Genomic DNA, 19645 nt, shown 5'->3' on the forward strand with positions numbered 1-19645 from the left:
AAGTGGACCAAGAAGTCAAATTAAATTGACGACGCTTTGCAAAAAGGCACCGCTGGGATTCGAACCCAGGATCTCCTGTTTACTAGACAGGCGCTTTAACCAACTAAGCCACGGCGCCGGTGCGTGGCAGAGCGCGTATTGCTGTAGTGGCTCATTGGACTGGTGTCGAGACTTCACATTTTAATTTTGTTATTGTTATTCTTGCTCTTTATTTGATACGTGTACTTTTCTAATACAGAATATTGGTTTATAAGTACAGAAACATATAAAGAGAGCGAAATAAAGTTCCAGGATAAACGCTGAAGCTCATTTTTGAGTGTACAAGTATCAGTGTACAAGTATTGTGATGACAAATTTGACCACATATTTATACTTAAGTACAGCTCTTATCTGTTCGGAAAAACCTCCCAATAAAAATGTTTGTTCCTGTTGTTCCTGCAGAATTTAATGTTTAATAGTGACGTCTACTTGACACTTTTAGTTCTTATTTTCGAAATATTGCAGGTGCTCTTTCTCTCTCATTGTATGTAACTTTTAATTTTGCGTCTATCTTTTTTTTATTTCATTGCATTTTTATTATTTAGTTTTATTTGAGTAAAATATTACACGAAATACAATCACGTGACGGTTGTTATGGTCGTTTCCCTGCCGTAAAACTCGAACCTCTGTAGGGAAGTAAAACTGTTATGACAGGAGCCAGAAGTGTCGTTGGCGCATGCGTTAGCAGGTTAAGCTAGCCATTTGTCTCCCAGGTTTAAACTGTCGTATGATCAACACCCTGAGATGTAGCGTTTCCCCCTGGTTTCTTGTGTTACATTAGACATACACAGTGAATTAGAAACCTTTGTGTACTGGCGAACATATACTGGACGCGAGAAAACACAGCGGAGCGAAGATTTACGTTTTAATCTGTGGGGAAACCATTTTATGATTGTCAATGCAATTGACCCATAAGGATATTGTCGTCTCGCTAGCTTAACTGAGCTAGCTAAACGATACTGTCCGTGTCGTGGATGGGTTCACGGTACAAATTAGTCGAATAACAGACGGTGACCGGTGCTTAGCGAGCAACATGGATACTGCTGAAGAAGGTAAATTTAAAATAAAAGCCTCTAGTAGCTTCTTTCTCATCAATAGCTAGCATTAGCTTCACAAGTGCATCGCCTCGCCGACCGCTGAGCTGGCCTGCTAATGGTTAAACTTAGCTGGCTGGATGTAGCCAGCTAAGACGGGAGAAAACGGTGTTTTAAAGCACACGATGTTAGCATGTGGGGATAGTGCAATAAGTAGCGGGGAGCGTAGAAAGGACCAGAATTTACCAGTGATGTCATCAGTTTCCTGCTGTGTGCTCTGTTTACATAAGCCACGCTGCTGGTGCAAATATTTTTCTAAATGTTGCTTTTAACTAAATATCCTCTATTACTGTGCATATATTTGTATATATGACACCACATACACACCCTGTGACACTTGCTCTCGCGTCTGTTTTGCTAACCCTTTGCGAAGAGGATCAGACATTCATTGAAATTGTTGTGTGTTTTTGTTTGTGTGTAGCGGATATTTGTCGCGTGTGCCGCTCTGAGGGGACCCCAGACAAACCCCTGTACCACCCTTGTGTCTGCACTGGCAGTATCAAGTTCATCCACCAGGAATGGTAAGTGTGTTAGGCTGTCTCTTCCTCTTTCTGTCAGCTTTCATTGTGACCTTGTGAAGAAGTAGTTCTCAGATCCTCCCAAGGAAAACTTTCTCTTTTTTATGTTAAACATTTAAAAGAAAAAAAAAATCATACAAACAGCACGGTAACCATGGTGTAACTAATTAGATTCAGAATGTTCACAGATGCTGCCTTAGTTACTGCAAGACAGTCATTTATTCTTACTTTTCCCATAACTTCCCTAGCCAAGGATGTCAAACATAAGGCCTAAAAGGCTTTGGAAACTGTGATTGAGTGCATAACTAGGAATTACTGTTGGATTGCCCTTCTTTTCTTCATATAAAGACTTCTCAGGGTTTGAACGTGTACCTAAATATTTCACATTAATAGAAAGGGGAGTTTCGCTGGTCTGGCCCACTTAAGATTAAAGTGCACTGTATGTGGCCCATGGTGTAAAATGATTTTGACATCTTGGTTTTAAGCTAGGAAGTCTGCTGACTCACAACGTAAACAAGCGGTTGTGAAAGCTTCATTCAACCCAGTGTTGCTAAATCAATGTATTGCACATGATATAGCATTGTTCTTTCATCATTTTGTTCTTGTGTCAATATTAAATAGTTTTCAAAAGGCAGTTTTGTAATCAGATCATTCCAATATGGTGCGCACATTTGCCCTTGATTTGAAAATCAAAGTAATCTAGAAAATGAAATTTCCTTCCTTAGTTTAGGTTGTGTTTCTTGAGAACTTCCTGAAGCACAGGTTAGGCCCTCTCTGTAGTGGTAACAATATTGTATGGCAGTATACCATATTACAGGTCTTAGGTGAGAAATTTGCATTGTGAAAATTAAAGATGAAGGTATTTTGAAGTTTGTGAGTGTGTAGAAGAGCAAAGCAAAGACCAGACCTGGATTATTTTGCGTTTTTTGAAAGGTTTGCTTAGATAATGTTATTCTTAATGTTGTTGTACTGTAGGAATCGACTGATGGTAACTCCCTTTCATGACCCATATGCATATTAATAATAATGCTACATTTCAGTGTCCCAGTAAGCTGGAATGGTGTTATTATAGACAACATACTATACTATACAAACACAGATTGTTGTTAATTAGTGTGGATTTTACAATGAAATATTTTTATTACCCCACAGCTGTAAAAGACTGATATTGTCAGTCTGATACTGAAGTATATTAATACTGGGTATTGTTACTGTAAAAGCGCTTGAAATTGATACCTTGGATTTATTTACTAAAAAAAATGGAAGATTTCAGCCACAAGGTCTAATAGGGCTGTGCGAAATGACCAAAATCTCATATCCCGATATAAGACATCTATCGCCCCGATAACGATATAAATCACAAAAATTTACCATTTTCTCTAAATTCTGTGAATTTCGGGGAGCTCCACAGCTCGAAGTGTTTCCAGCTGGGCGTCGTGTATCTGGAGTCGAGTGTTTTAACCGATGCATGAAACTATACATTTGTAGACATAAGTTGTAACGGTCGCCGTTTTCTTTGTGAGTATTTATTACACGACGTGCTGCGGGGAAAAGCCTGTTCTAACGTTTGAGTCTTAAGGTTTATTTTTTAGCACCTGGCGGCTCTTTGTTGCTTTTCATCCGTAAATACTCTGCATACTCTTTCACGTGATTCAGTTTATTTTGAAAAGTCTCAACGGGATCTTGAGCTTTATTGTAAAACGTTTATATGGAAAATAAACAAGCGGACACATTGATGTTTTACTGTCGTTGTTGCTAACGACAACGCATAAAAACAGTCGCTTGTCCGTCCATCGTGTGGTTATATTAAATATAAGAGAAAGAGAGAGCTTTAAGACATTAATATAGCCACTACAGTGACCATCAAAACGATGAAAAAATATTGCCGTAAACAGTTTATTTTACGACACCACGAAACAAACGATAGCGTAAAATGAAACGATAGATGGTTTTATATCGTCATCCGATATATATCATTATGTCGAACAGCCCTAAAGTCTAAGGTCAAATTTTTCTGAAAATCTTGTGAATGCAATAACTCAAGAACAAAGTGACATTCAAAGTGATTTTATATTTGCATCTACTAAAAATCCTGGTTGAGTTTAAATCTAGTTGACCATGATCTCAAGCTGAGAGTAAGTTTTCTGAAAATCTTGTGCATGTCATAACTTGAGACCAAAGCAATGTAGGGTTTTGAAATTTATACCAGGTGTGTCTATAAGGAGTCTGAGAGGTAACAAGTCTCACAGTGACGGATTCAGTAGTCCCAGCTGCGCTTACATTTTCATTGCATCATATTGGTGGCAGTGTTACTACTATTGTAGCCATGGCAGTGGTATCATGAAAAGGTTATGTTGGGTCAACACTTCAGACCTTTGGAAGTGTCTGGACTTGGACTGTTCTTTAAATCTGCACCGTTGCAATCCTTTCTATTGGCAATTGAATTTATCTAACTTAATCCAAATATCTCAAACTGACCAAATCTGAAGACACCAATTAAAAAAATGATTTTTTTTAATGGATTATTTCAGGCTTAAAATGTCTTAAATGGGATTTGAAAGGACTTCCTAAAAAATCATGCCACTTTTTGGAACCAAAAATTGGCATGATTTACACTAGGCATTTCAGGCCCTGAAGGTTAAATAATACACATTCTCACAGTGGGAAAAATGTCTTATATTGGGACACACATAATACATTGGATGTAACACATGAATATGTGTATGAAGCTGTTTTTCAATCCAGTCATTATTCATGTGCTCAAAATGTGAAAATAGAGCACAAATATTACATAGTTTTCATCAGTTTTCTTCATTCTTTAAATGTCATTTTACAGTTTGGTCCAGTGGCTGAAGCACAGCAGGAAGGAGTACTGTGAATTATGCAAGCACAGATTTGCTTTCACACCAAGTAAGTCCTTGTGACATTAACAGATAATCCATTAAAATGCATTTTGTAGCCGCAAGCCTCCAATTTAGCCTTACGGAGGGGGCCATATAAATTGTTTGTTTGTTTTTCTGCATGTGATTATTCATTAGTTGGTGCTGTTTTCATTTAGTGTTACAGAATAATCTAAATAGCTGCTATCAGCGAAAAAAAGAAAATGACCAAGCACAAAAGATAATTTGACTCTGGTTCACTCTTTCCCATCTGTCCTCTTCAGTCTACTCCCCAGACATGCCCTCACGTCTGCCCATCCAGGACATTTGTGCCGGCCTTCTTACCAGTGTGGGCACTGCCATTCGCTACTGGTTCCATTACACACTGGTGGCCTTTGCATGGCTTGGTGTTGTTCCTCTCACTGCATGTAAGTATCCACAGACATGAATACAAGGAGAAATTATCTTTAAAACCCCTTTAAAAAGAAAAAAATTGTCTAACATGTATAAGTTATTTATGAAATCATATTTTTGTTTTAGCTTTTAGAAGTACTGTTATTTTAGTGTTGATGACCAACTTATTTAATAGATTTGGGAGCAAATATTCTTTATAGGGTGACCCTCTAAATGTTTTTCCTCATCTGCTGTATGTGGAAATGTCTGTGCACTTACACGCATTTACAAATTTCCCCTTTCTGGGGTGTTAAATACAGTCAAAGTAACATATAAGGTGTTCATGTTAGCTAATGTTAAAGAGCATTATAGGTTTAGTGTCACTACATACATAACAAGAAAGTGTGTTCTTTGTTCCAAAACATGTAAATCCCTCTCAGTACTTAATGTAAAAATGTAAGCCTGAACTATACAAATTTTCATACAATAGAAACGGGTAGATTTTAAATATGTTTTTTTTCCCCAGGTCGCATCTATAAGTGTCTTTTTACCGGCTCTGTGAGCTCTCTTTTGACACTGCCGCTGGACATGCTCTCTACGTGAGTGATAATGCTTTTTTTATCATCAACTGTAGCACAAAATATGCAAAACCTGATAGAGATCAAGATTGTTAGCTTGTTTATTTTCTTTACTGGACAGCAGATGAGTAACAGAGGATCATTTTTATTGAATATGTGCTATTGTTTTTATTCCTACAGGGAGAACCTGCTTGCAGATTGTCTACAGGGTTGCTTTGTGGTTACCTGCACCCTATGTGCATTTATTAGTCTGGTATGGCTCAGAGAACAGATAGTCCACGGTGGAGCCCCCCAGTGGTTAGAACAGCACCAGCCACCACAGCCCAATGCTGCCGGACAAGCCAATGAGGTACTTTGCTGGACTGATTACTAAATTAGATTCTTAACTGGATGGTATAATTGTGTTTCATTGAGGTTTAAAATGACACAGTAAAAAAATCTGATTTATGTAATTCACTTAACTGCAAATTAAAAACATGAGCTATTTAAATGCTAACCAGAATAACATGCTGCATGCACCTTACACATTTATGACAATGTGTGTAATTACCATACCACATCCTGCTGTAGCAACTGAATCTTCTGCTAATTATCCAACTCATAATCAACTTAAATTATAGTGGTGGGACAGTTCATTGAAAGTAAATAGAAGCAAATGAGTAAATGTTTTTACTGTGTTTGGATGGGTTTTTTTAAACCCCCAGCTGTAAAAGGTTGATGGGATATTGTCGTCACCCTGTTGTCACATGTGGGTGAGTGTTTTGGAAACCCAAGTTTGTGATTACAATAAGTTGAGTACTAGATGACATAGGATTTGGAAATTCATATCATAAGTGCAGCTACTAAAAATCTCAACCTCAACATCAGGGGTCAAGTTTTAAAAAACATTTGTGAATCCAATAACTGGACAAGAAAGTGAACTAGCATTTTCAAATACCCTATCTTAGATGCATCCACTAAAAACCTCAGGATGAATTTGACTCCTGGGCCCTATTTCAGGAAGCCGGTTTAGTGCAAACTCTGAGTAAGTAAACCCTGAGTTAACGAAAACTCTGGGTTTTCGGTTTCACAAAGCGAGTTTAGATTAATTCTGAGTGAGTTACTATGACGACACACTCCGTGAAGCTAACCTGCCCCCTAGCAGGTTTACTTCAACTAACCCTGACGTTCTCCGCCTCTTTGTCGGAAACCTGACTGTAGGAAGTGTCAGACATGGCGTGCTCCTTCCTTGAAGAGCCAGTAGATGTTGAAGCCCAAATTCTCCGCAGAGCTCTCCGCTGGGAGAGAGTGATCAGAGCGCGTTCGGACATTTTATCATTTCCTGATGATTTTCTGTGTGAACGTTACCGTTTTTCAGCACAATCTATAATTTATTTGAATAACATCCTCAGGCCTAATATTGCTCATGTGACACATCGCGGACATCCTCTCAGTTCTGTACATATTATTTGTATTGCACTTCGTTTTTGCAAACGGGAGCTTTCTGTATAATATTGGTGACGCTGAGCACGTTTCCAAGGCTACCGTCTGTTGGGCAGTCAGGAATGTTACAGTTGCACTGAAACGTCTCCTGTACTCGTTTGTGGTGTTCCCCGGTCACAGACCCACAAGATTTATCAAAGAGGGATGCCACAAAATTGCAGGTATCAGGACGAACAAAACTTAATTCATGATGTGGTGATACTTGAACTACTACTTAAATTTTACATTTATTTTCACGGTTCCCAGGCGTGATTGGCTGTACAGATGGCACTCACATTCCAATCATTGCTCCTTCAGTAAATGAAGGAGACTATGTGAACAGGAAGTCTTTCCACAGCATTAATGTACAGGTACATAGTTCCCTGTAGCATTTCAAACTAACAAATTATTTCATTATAGTAATGGATGCTAATTTGTGTTCTCTGCACTGTGAAGATCATATGTGATGCTGCCAACATTATCACAAATGTGGAAGCCAACTGCTCAGCCTCTGTGAGTGGTAGTGGTGGAGGACCCCCACCTGTTTTTCGGGCCTCCGCTTTTTTTTCTGTTGGCTATAACGGGTCACATTTGAGCATACAGAGTAAGCAAATATGTACTTGCAATGTGCTCAGATAATTTCAATAAGTGCTTACAGAAAGAAAATTAATGTAGCCTCTAACTGCAATTGATTTACATCGGACAAACAGACCGAGCACTATGGCTCATAATACAATTACACCTTACCTGTTTGGACTATATTTTTATATTTCATTTTTACTTGCTGCCAGGAACGTTTGGGGCCTGTTGGGTTGCACCTGCGCTCAAATCACATCACAAAATAAAATGTATAAAATACAAAATAAAATAAAATATAATAAAATAACGTGTTAAATGGGTGGAAATCCCTAGATCAATGTTTAAATTAACACTCACGCATTGACTCTGTCGGCTATGTTTTGCCATGCATGCTCCCTTTCTTTTGCAGCTGAGGCTGTGTTACTTTTTTCCCGCGGAATCTGCATGTTATCAGCATATGCTGCCATCAGAATTTCGGCCTCAAGCGCTGTAAAATACATTGACCGTGCCTTCTTTCCCTCCGTCTCCATGGTGACTCGCTTAATCTGTGCTCCACTAATCAGGGCTTTATGTATCCTCGTGCGCACGCTTAACTTGGGGTTAAAGCAACTCCGCGTTGACTGAACTAATTGTTATCAGCCTTTCTGAAACCGAATATTCCGAGTTGGACAGTTCGGGGTTACTCAACCCTGAGTATCGTTTTTCACTCTGAGTTTTCTAAACCGGCTTCCTGAAATAGGGCCCAGGTGTCAAGGTCAAGTTATCTGAATATCCTGGTAATGCAGCAGGTTGAGAACAAGGAGACGTAGGATTTTGAAATTCAAACCATAGGTGCAAATATCAACATCTCAAAAAAAGTTCAAGTCCGGTGACCTTGAACTCAAGGTCAGAGGTTGAGAATCACCTAGAATTGTCAAATTTATATGATGGGTACATTTACTAGTAGGTGGAGGGGTGGCACTGGCAGCTGCTAGTATTTTTATTTTCCTTCAGTTACACACATTGTGGTTGATTGTGTTATAGATAATTAATATACTAGACAACATATCGTGATTTCATTACATGATAAGTTACTCTGTTTTTTGAAGTTATGCCCCTTGTTCCCTCTCCCCCAGGCACAAGCTGCAGGTCAGGCAGCAGCTGGTGATCCCCCTGCGGCCCAGCCAGCACCTGCTGATCCTCTAGCCCAGAATGAGGCAGAGCCCGAGCCTCCTGACGTCCCCCAAGAGCAAGGCGATGATCCAGAGCTGGAAGAGGAGGCAGCAGCTGCTGAAGATGCAGACCCCAACAATGGTGCACAAGGTGGGACTTTATTATTTCTTTACTTAACTTAAGATGTATGCATTTTTTTCAGCTAATTAAAATTATATATTGCAAAAAGTGATTCTTTGTTAAGGTAGATTTCACTGTCAGATACATCAGTTCTTAAGTTGTAAAGTTTCATGAATGCAAAATACAAATAATTTCAAAAATGAAAATAGAAATCCTCTCCGACAGCCCGACAACCAAAAGCATGTTTAGTAATGGAGTAAGAGGTTTTTGCATTTTTCAAACAGCAGGTTTATGGAAATGCCACGAAACAAACCCAAGAGCAGGAGCACTGCCATTACAGCATACAAATGGGTCCCAAAGTGGCCTCATTTGTTTGCCGGTTTGCCAAAGCATCACAGTTGATTTGGGAACAATATAACACTGTCAAATTTTTGCCCCATAGCCTTGAAATCACACTCATTTGTTCAGCTTTGTTAATGGACTGCTTTTTGCATCAAGCTAAGAAGAAATGCTGAAAATAAATTGCTATTGTATTATACATTACTCTAGCTGTTGGCTGTCACTACAGCTAAATAAATTGCACAGAAAAAGCCTGACAGTTGCACAATGTTCATGTCAAACTAACAGATTTTCCCAGAGCAACATCAATAATGTAACAATAACTGTTTCAGCAGAGCGGGGAAAACATTGCTTTTCGTTTACTATTTGCAACAAAAGCAGGACAACAAGAAAAAATGTACCACCGCAGAATGATTTGCCTGAGTTAACACATGATTTTGTTATTCTGTGACTATGTAGGGAGATAAACTGATTGTTTTTATATCAATTATGTTTCAAGTTGGTGACTGTTTTTTATTAGTCTACAAGGCGTTTTTTGTCTTTATCTGTCTGTGTAGATGACATGAATTGGAATGCTTTGGAGTGGGACAGAGCAGCAGAGGAGCTCACCTGGGAAAGGGTAACTGCTGCATAACATTCACAATCTCCAGGCACCTATTTATTAGTATGTAGCTGTTGTCTTCTCTCTTTTCATATTTATACACAAACTATTTCAATTTTCCAAACAGATGCTTGGCCTGGATGGTTCACTGGTATTTTTGGTAAGTCCTAATCTAAATAGATTTCTCTAAATAAATCTTATCTTCTGAAACTCAAGTAAAGATCGGTGTCTTTGTCTTGTAGGAGCACGTGTTTTGGGTGGTGTCTCTCAACACACTGTTCATCCTGGTCTTTGGTGAGTAAACTGAAACAATGATGCAGCATAACCATGATCATAATAGTCCTTTTTCTGACATCAAAATGAATCCACCGTATAACTAATACAGTAATAAAGATGTCTTCTTTTTTCCCTTTCATTTAGCATTTTGTCCGTATCACATCGGCCACTTCTCTGTTGTTGGTCTTGGCTTCGAAGAATATGTGAGAAAATGCTTCAGTCACTTTATAATACAATTGCATGTCCCTTGATAATATCTTTAATTTTCTGATTACAACTTTGTTTTGGGGTTTTTTTTTAGGTCCAGGCTTCTCATTTTGAGGGCTTAATCACAACAATCGTTGGCTACATACTGCTAGCAATGACTCTCATCCTGTGTCATGTATCCTTCCATCGAAGTTCATTAAAAGCCCTGATGATGCCTAATCCAAACCTAATCTATCAGTCTGGTGCATGCAGGCTGTAAAATAAAAAAAATAAAAGTATGAGAAAGGGAACATGAGGTAATTCAGGTCTGTGCAAATAAGAATATATGTGCAGTATTGATCCTTAATGGCCGTTTTAGGGACTGGCTGCTCTGGTCAGTTTCCAGCGCTCCCGGCGTCTCCTTGGAGTCTGCTACATTGTTGTCAAGGTAACATTGACTGCATTTTTTTTTTCTTTGTGTTAGTCATGTTGATACTGGCGTTTTCACTCTCTTAGTATCTAAGATTTTGTTTGCAATCATACAATAAAGATAGCTCTAGCCATTGAATAGGTCCCTGGATTGTTATAATATACAAGTACAGAACTTCTGTGTTAAGTATTTCATGTATCACTACTTGTCACAGAGGTTTTTAGTCTTTTTTGTGTTTACATTTAATGTTAACTGATACTGACAGCAGCCTTTTCTATCCTCACAGGTCTCTCTGCTGGTTGTTGTGGAGATAGGTGTTTTTCCATTGATCTGCGGATGGTGGCTTGACATCTGCTCTTTAGTAAGAGACAAATTCTTTTCATCACGTTTTCACTACATCTCTGTTGCTCTTGGACTTTTTGTTTTAATTAAACTGATTGAGTATTTTAGTCTGGGGGTCCATACTCTAATTAACGTACTTGGCAGATGTGATCGTTAAGTCTGATGTTTTATAGGGATAAATGCGTAAGTTTTCTTCTATCTAAAAGCGTTTTCCGAGCACCAGTGACTGAATATCTCTTGTTCCCTGTGAAATTTCAGTGAATACTCCTATTTTATTCCATTTTCATACATTTTGCCAAATGAGAGGGATGGCTAATACCCCGCAGAGGCTCTGTCACAACACCTTTAAAGTGGCTTTCAGCAGGCCTGCTCAGCACACAGACAAAGCCAGATGCTTTAGCTCACCCAGTTCATACATTCATCAGTGCACACAAAAACAGAGAACAGACTGGTTTGGAGGACTGGGGAGTGAGAGAGTACCAAACGCCTCTATGCTGTGGCTGTCACTCTCTTTGTTTGTCAGAGAGTTTGTTTGTGCTAACACTTACTAGAACAAAGTCTCTCTCTACCACAACATTGGCTTGCATAGTACTTATCCAAATCATAACACGGCAGTTAATATATATATTTTTTTTTTTCCTGATCCTGTTTTCCAAAGCCAAACAACCTTCCTCACAACAGGTGGTGCAGCTTACACAGCAGAAGGGAACCGTGTCTCATCTGCTCTGCAGCTGTTCGCCTGTGAAACAAATTAATTGACCCTGAAAATGGCCAGTGTGGTGTAAGCAGCTCTTATCGCTTTGCAGTCAAAAGCAGAAAGTTTCACATTTTGTATTTACAAGCGAATTTGGTTTCCGTTTCAATGCAGTTTATCTGCAGTGTATATATCTACATCTAAACTATTTGTCCTATGTTAGCCTAAAACGTAAACATTATGGTTCAGTGCAAACATGCAAAAAAATCTTTCTTAGCTTTATATAGCAGAGGGTGAATCCTTTAAAGTATTTACATTTAGAAAAACATGAAGTTTAGAGCAGCTTTTGAGCAAAAACAGGTGATCAAAGCATCATCTTAGACCCTGCTTTTATTTGATTCATCCTGCAGGAGATGTTTGATGCCTCACTGAAAGACAGAGAAATGAGCTTCAAATCAGCACCTGGTACTACCATGTTCCTGCACTGGCTGGTGGGAATGGTCTATGTCTTCTACTTTGCATCTTTCATCCTCCTGCTGAGAGAGGTAAGAAAAACAGACTCTCAAATGCATTCAGTTAGGGAAACAAGGACTGTGAGTGCTTCAGGTTAATTTTTCAGATGATAGTAAAGAGGAAAAAAGTCTTCGGCGCTCTAAATCATTCCACCTTCTGCCTCCATTAGGTGCTGAGACCTGGAGTGCTCTGGTTTCTGAGGAACCTCAATGATCCAGATTTTAACCCAGTGCAGGAGATGATTCACTTGCCCATCTACAGACACCTGCGGCGGTTCATCCTGTCTGTGGTTGTGTTCGGCTCAATTGTCTTGCTCATGCTGTGGCTTCCCATCAAGCTCATTAAACTATTGCTGCCCACCTTCCTTCCCTACAATGTCATGCTCTATAGGTAAGCGGCGTACATAACAAAGATATAGTTTACTTATTAATAAACTGTGTGAAACCTGCTGGCCTGAAATGATCTGAGAAACCACTTCCTGTTCATACCAAAGTGGAAGTATCACCACATGTGAAAAAGCAAGATTTGCAGTTACAAATCCACTTGAGTTTATGCTGTTTGACACTTAAAGTAATAGAAAATGTTTAGTCTGGTGTTTGTTAGATAAATGTCTGTGTCTTTGTCACTTCTTTCCTCTCAGTGACGCTCCTGTCAGTGAGCTGTCTTTGGAGCTGTTACTGCTTCAGGTTGTGCTTCCAGCTCTACTGGAGCAGGGACACACTCGCCAGTGGCTCAAAGGCCTGGTCAGAGCCTGGACAGTCAGCGCAGGATATTTACTGTAAGCCAAGTTTGAATACACACCCAAGGCAATGATATTTCCTGACCGTCTGTAACTGTGTCACCACTTTGTGTTGTCTCCAGAGACCTCCACTCCTACCTCCTTGGCGAACAAGAGGACAATGAAGCCAACCAGCCCGTGAACAACAACAACAATAACAACCCTCCGCATGTTCATCACAACAACAATAACAACCCGGCACCAGCTGTTGGTGAAGGGTTACATGCAGCCCATCAGGCCATCCTGCAGCAAGGGGGACCAGTGGGTTTCCAGCCCTACCACCGACCTCTTCGCTTCCCTTTAAGGGTGAGAAAGGCTTTTTTCATATATGTCTTTAAGGAGTGCACTTTACAGATAGATGTGTAGGGAAGACCAGGATACTGTGGTTCTGAAACTAAACAGCTTTTAGAGATATGAATGGACAGCCATCTTTGACCATGTCTTTGAGTGTAGTCTGTAGTGCTCTAGCATGTCTTTTAGTTTCACTGACAAAGTTGACTGACGTCCAGGTTTCTTCTCATGCATGAATGTGATATAATAATTGAAGGGCTCTTTGTGACTTTCCAGTGGGTTCCCCCCCCCCCCCCCCAGATTTCTGATGTTTGCGCCGTTTTAGTGACCACAATAATGCAGAACTATTGCCAGCTGCCAAAGCATCTGTGTTTTTTTCCCTTGCTCTTATTTGTATCGCACACACAGACATGTTCATTTGAAATAAAGAAAAAAGGTTGTCTTTAACACTGGAACCCTGAGAGGTTGTTAGTTTTTATTCAAATTACAAGTAAGATTTGACAAAGCAAACCCCTAAACATGCAAGATGTAGTTTTACATATGATTTATATTATTTAATTAAGGGTCATAGTCCTCCACGCTTTAGAACAAAGATAGAGGCTGTTTTTACAGATAAAACAAGTCTTAAAATAAAGATGTGTCTCCTGTAATTTGTGGTTTCTGAGTCAAATTTTGAAATCAGCCAACGCCCTAGCAACCATTTACTGCCCATCTGAGCCTGCACAACTCTGTCATTATGATCTTCATCTTTCATGTTAAACACCCTAATCTCTGAGATCCTGTTTATACTAGCCTTAGCTTATGCAACTGGAGTCTGTAAAATAGAGCTTTGACTTTGCAGCATGTCCCATCTTGTAGCTTTTAAACTGAAATGTGTCCCCTTTTCCCCCAGATTGTGCTGCTTATAGCTTTCATGTGCATCACTCTGCTGGTGGCTAGTTTGGTGTGCTTAACCCTACCAGGTGAGATGTGGTACTTTTCATATACACAAACACATCATTTAAAAAGTACAGTTCTTTTTACGGGCAAACATAGAGTTGCTGTGGTCAACTTTGTTTCCTCACTGTTTTGTTTTGTTTGTTTGTTTTTTTACAGTATTCACTGGCCGCTGGCTGATGTCTTTCTGGACAGGAAATTCCAAAATCCACGAGCTGTACACAGCAGCATGTGGTCTGTATGTCTGCTGGCTTTCTATCCGCGGGGTCACTATTCTGCTGGCGTGGATGCCACAGGGACGCACTGTTATTGTACACAAAGTCCAGGAGTGGACACTCATGGTGAGCATCAGTGAGCTGACTGGGTTGTTGGCAAACTTCGAAGTTGGGCAGCAGAGGGTTGTGCTAATTGGTTGCTCCCTTTCCAGCTTTGACACTGTGTTTTTGTTAAATGGATGTAACTGAGAATGAGCTCTCATTAGCTGTTATCCTAAATTACCAACTTGTTCATTGAAGTAGCATTCCCAGCAGATTAACCTTTATAGTGCCGTATATGTTTCCTTATCTGCAAGTGGCATCTCCTAATGATTTTTTTTTTTCAATACCCTAATTTGCTTCTGTAGATCCTGAAGACCCTTGTTGTGGCTCTGCTGGTCGCTGGAGTCATTCCTTTGCTACTGGGCCTGCTGTTTGAATTAGTCATCGTGGCTCCGCTCAGGGTACCCTTAGACCAAACACCCCTTTTCTATCCCTGGCAGGTGAGGATTGTATGCATTTGTGTTTCTTTTCCCTAATGGGATCTTGGAGGTTACTAAATAGAGCTTAAGGAGTTCTCACACTTATGTTCATCCATTGAACTTGTCTGCAGGATTGGGCTCTCGGGGTTCTTCATGCCAAAATTATTGCTGCCATCACTCTCATGGGCCCTCAGTGGTGGCTGAAGACTGTTATTGAGCAGGTTGGTACTGGACACACCAAATATCCAACTGATACACTGTAAACATTTTTACAAACTATCAGACTCTTGACTACATAACTTTGAAAGGGTTTTATTCTGTTGACTCACAGTGTGTAGTTTGCTAGTCTGTCTTCCCTATCTCTGTCATGTCTGTTTCTTGGAGATGAATTAAATTAACTGTTTAGTACATTATAAAGTGTAAACTCTTTCTCTAGGTTTATGCAAATGGAATTCGCAACATTGATCTCCAGTTCATCATCCGTAAACTGGCAGCTCCTGTCATTTCAGTCCTGCTGTTGTCTTTATGTGTGCCATATGTGATTGCTGCCGGGGTGGTACCGGCTGTAGGTGAGTATCTCTCTGCATATGGATCTTAAGGCGTCACTTGAAGAGTTTCCTAACCAAAGTAGGACTTTCTCATTGACAATATACAGCACATTGCAGTCTTAGTGGCAAAAGAAATGGAAATTACTAACGGTTTCCTCTAGATTTAAGCTTTTTGTGAGTTCAGCAATAAACCAGAGGGGGAAAAATGTTTTAAAGGATGAAATTATAACCTCCGCACTCTGTCTCACTTCCCATTATTTTCTAAAATCACAATATTTCGGTCCAACCGACCATCATCAGTTACAAAAAACGATGTGTACAGTCGTGGCCAAAAGGTTTTGTCAATGACACAAATATTAGTTTTTGCAAAGTTTGCTGCTTCAGTGTTTTTGTGACGTATTGAAGTATAATTGCAAGCACTTCATAAGTTTCAAAGGCTTTTATTGACAATTACATCACGTTTATGCAAAGAGTCAATATTTGTAGTATTGGCCCTTCTTTTTCAAGACCTCTGCAATTTGTCCTGGCGTGTTGTCAATCAACTTCTGGGCCAAGGCCGACGATGGAAACCCATTCTTTCATAATCAATGCTTGGAGTTCGTTTGTCCACCCGCCTCTTGAGGATTGACCACAAATTCTCAATTGGATTAAGGTCTGGGGAGTTTCCTGGCAATGGACCCAAAATTTCAGTGTTTTGTTCCCAGCACCATTTAGTTATCACTTTGGCCTCACTTTGTTCTTCACCAAACTGTCCTTGGATAGTTGGAAGAAATTGCTGTCGGAGGATGTTTTGGTTTGGCGAAATTGTGAGTGACCCCACTCTCTTGAATGAGAAGCAGCCCCACAGATGAATGGTCTCAGGACATGGTAGCCTCACTTTTTTCTTCTCCAGGCTTTTTTGCAGAATATCAGTCTGTCCCCCATTAGGGACAGACTGAAGCCTTAATAGCAACAACATCCTTGCCTGTGAAGCCCTTTATATGCAACACAATGATGGCTGCATGGGGTTTTTTGTTTTGTTTCTGTTTTCTTTTTTGCAGGTAACCATGGTTAACAGGAAGAACAATGATTTCAAGCATCACCCTCCTCTTAACACATCCAGTCTGCTATTCTAACTTAATAGTCAAGACATAAAGATCTCAAGTTCTGTGCTCATCAACATTCTCACCTGAGTTAACTAGAAGATTGAAATGATCTCTGCAGGGCCTTTTATGGTAGCAATGAAATGCAGTGGAAATGTTTTTGGGGGTTAAGTTTGTTTTCATGGCAAAGAAGAACTTTTCATAACATTCAGAGTATATGGAAACTGCTGTCATAAAAACGGAAGGAGCAAACTTTGTGAAACCCATTACTTGTGTCATTCTCAAAACGTATGGCCACGACTGTACACAATCACTCACACACAATAATATGTTCTCTCCCATTCATCAAGTAGAATTCAATCATCCAATCAGGGAACACTTTACACATTTTTACACATGGATGCTATTAATTAGATAATGAAACTAATAAATACACTGCTTTTGTAATAAAAGCCTCCCCCAAAAAAGTGGCAGATTGTGACCTACCTTCTGATTTGTTTGGGCACTGAACTGGTGATAAATCTGCCACTTGGACTTGTTATTGGAGATGTACCGTCACTAGGTAATAATTCTAATATAGTTATCACCTAATTTAACATAACTGGTGTCCCCAAAATATCACATTTCTTCTCATCTTGATGGAGTTAATGATAGGAATAATGGGAACTCTTGAAAAATCATATAACTGAGTACAATTATGCTTTGTTTTTGCAGGCGTTACCCCAGAGATGGAGATTCTAATGCAGAGGAGAATCTACCCCTTCCTCTTGATGGTCGTCTCACTTATCGGCATCCTCTCCTTTCAGATCCGACAGTTTAAACGTCTTTATGAACACATCAAGAACGACAAGTACGAAACTTTCAGCACTCATCAGTCTGGAGAAAGCAGCATGTTTTTTTTGTTTTGTTTGTTTGTTTGTTTTTAATTAAGTTTGTCTTATATTGACAACCTCCCCCCCCCCCCCCCCCCCTTTTTTTTCTTTTTCAAATGTATCATTCGGTGCATCATTATAAAAACAAACTGCAGCTTTAATATAGAAGGTTAAACACATTGTTCAGACTTTTTGCTCTAGTTGGATATTTTTGGATTATTGTTTCATACTGTGTGTGTAGCCTTCAGTTAAGTGCATAAAAATGAATAGTAATAATGCTGTAATAATCTGTCTTTGCAGGTACCTGGTCGGCCAGAGGCTTGTCAACTACGAACGCAAAGCTGGCAGAGGAAGCTCAATCCCACCCTCCAACCCTGTCGTAGAATAAATATTTGTGTCACATGATGCCATGTTTGGTTTTTTTGAACCCATGACCCTGCGCACATCTCGTCCAGCCCATGGCCTGTCTATTTTTTTTTTTTGTTTTGTTTTTTTGGGGGGGTGGGGGGTTCAGCTCAACCCTCAGACTGTAATCCTTGAAATCACCTGTGATTATTGCTGGACTTTATGGGTGTTATTCAAATTCATTTCATCAAAGTCAGGATGGGAAAACTTAGTGTAATAACTGGACAGCTGAGTAATCCCCTCAAACAAACAGAATAGGCAGGAGCATTAAAGTTTTCATTTGAAGCCCAACATCTGTATTGAAATTCATGCCTTGCTTTATAAAGTGCTGCCCGATTTAAATGTACATGTGTAAATACTTTGGAAGGGGACTTTGTCTTAAAGGACCGATGTGGATTAATGCAATGACCATTGTACATCTTAAAAGTGTATGTATAATTTATTAAATCAGAATGACAGTTTATTTTCTGTTGCATCTTTTCTCACGGCAGATCAGTGTCTGCGATTGATTAACAAGTACATCTGGGTTTTAACAGAGGTAGAGACTTTTCTAACTTAAAGGTTAAAATAATGTATAAATTGCTTTGCTCAGACCTCAGTGATTAGATGGATTTAAAAACAAAAGCCATTGGCCCTAATCTTAGAGTATTCATACATTTTGTTGTTATGGAGCCATAAGAGGTATGAATTTATCCCATATAACTGTGCGTATGTTTAATATGTGATTAGAGGTGGTGTGATTTTCTCATCCTTTGCTATGAGCGTGGAATTAAGTGCAATTCCAAATTTTTCCTTTAGAACACCAGGAATCTCTTCATCTTTAAGTTCTGTGATGGTTTCCACCACATGCCTGTTCTCTTCTGTTGGGAATGTGGTGGTGATCAATCTGTGGCCTATATAGGTGAGCCTCCCGCCAGGTCTCAGAACAGTGCAGAGGGACTTGCAGAAGAAGATGGAGCTGGGGGAGGTCTGGTGGTATTGGCACATCTCAGTGAAGTCCTCCTTACTCCGACGTTTTAGGGTGAACTTGTAGATCTCCTTCCAGTCTCCATCTACTCCTCTGTTTTCTTCCTCTTGCCACTCCACAAAGTGCATCTCCAGGTCCTTCCTGATCCGGTACACTCGGTGGCTCTGCTCCTGGGGGTCTTCAGTGTCCAGTGACAGCGGGACACTGAAACCGGGAACCCCGAACCCGACGTCACACAGCCATCGCCGGCCCTCAAGTTCAACCAGTAGGATGAAATGGTCGAAAGGTGGCCCGTAGCAACCCGTGAACCTGTTCTTCACCTGGCCTGAGAGTATAGTCACCTGGAAGCCCAGTTCAGTCAGCAGCCAGCGAAAGAGGCTGTTGTTCTCATAGCAGAAGCCTCCTCGGCGATGGTTCACGATCTTGTCGTACAGAAGGGGGAGGTCGAGCTGGACTCGACCCCCGCTGTGCACCGTGAGGTCCTCAAACGGCACCGACAGGAGGTGGCAGGTGTGCAACGTCCGCATCACCTCCAGGCTGGGCTCCGCGGGGCCCGTAAACCCGATGCGAGCTAAATATTTCCCCAAGTCCATTTCCACGGAAGTCATTTTCGCTTCTGGTTATGGCGTTTCTATATACTTAAAGCAGGTTTATTCCCGTGTTTCACTTTGTGTTTCTGTCCGGCTGTGAGCAATATGGCGTATTCAAGGAAGTTCAAAGTACAATGCCTACTTAAAAAAAAAAAACTTACGAAAAACTTAGTAAAATCCAACCTAAATAAAACTCACTGCTTTTTATTTCAAAATGCATTTGAAAAAAACCCCACACCAATGGAT

General features: G+C 40.0%; 2 protein-coding genes and 1 long non-coding RNA gene across 4 annotated transcripts in view; 1 reads left to right on the plus strand and 2 right to left on the minus strand.

Annotated features, from left to right (window-relative positions):
- LOC309714249 overlaps positions 1 to 19645 on the minus strand; it is a 239549-nt gene that overhangs the window by 95403 nt on the left and 124501 nt on the right. The window lies entirely within an intron of this gene.
- Positions 684 to 18305, plus strand: LOC309714227 (E3 ubiquitin-protein ligase MARCHF6-like). Its single transcript, XM_082546507.1, has 25 exons — positions 684 to 1091; positions 1555 to 1654; positions 4488 to 4561; positions 4815 to 4958; positions 5450 to 5522; positions 5682 to 5850; positions 8657 to 8843; positions 9710 to 9771; positions 9881 to 9913; positions 9996 to 10047; positions 10174 to 10232; positions 10331 to 10411; positions 10595 to 10663; positions 10932 to 11006; positions 12092 to 12226; positions 12364 to 12584; positions 12835 to 12972; positions 13056 to 13278; positions 14156 to 14225; positions 14359 to 14540; positions 14822 to 14956; positions 15067 to 15156; positions 15372 to 15504; positions 17280 to 17415; positions 17738 to 18305. The coding sequence occupies exons 1-25, from the start codon at positions 1073 to 1075 to the stop codon at positions 17823 to 17825; spliced, it is 2748 nt and encodes a 915-aa protein (XP_082402633.1). The 5' UTR covers positions 684 to 1072; the 3' UTR covers positions 17826 to 18305.
- Positions 18263 to 19528, minus strand: LOC309714241 (arylamine N-acetyltransferase, pineal gland isozyme NAT-10-like). The gene has a single exon (XM_082546542.1). It carries the CDS (start codon positions 19415 to 19417, stop codon positions 18557 to 18559), a length of 861 nt encoding a protein of 286 aa, XP_082402668.1. The 5' UTR covers positions 19418 to 19528; the 3' UTR covers positions 18263 to 18556.

The sequence above is a fragment of the Aulonocara stuartgranti genome (assembly GCF_965226115.1).
Source record: "Aulonocara stuartgranti genome assembly, chromosome: 9".
NCBI lineage: Eukaryota > Metazoa > Chordata > Actinopteri > Cichliformes > Cichlidae > Aulonocara > Aulonocara stuartgranti.

Bases quoted from the DNA above. Each gene is read 5' to 3' on its own strand.
- LOC309714227 (XM_082546507.1), top strand. The intron at 10,664-10,931 runs GTAACATTGACT...CTATCCTCACAG, and splicing joins TCTGCTACATTGTTGTCAAG to GTCTCTCTGCTGGTTGTTGT. The intron at 12,973-13,055 runs GTAAGCCAAGTT...TGTTGTCTCCAG, and splicing joins GTCAGCGCAGGATATTTACT to AGACCTCCACTCCTACCTCC.
- LOC309714241 (XM_082546542.1), bottom strand. From the start codon at position 19,417: ATGACTTCCGTGGAAATGGACTTGGGGAAATATTTAGCTCGCATCGGG.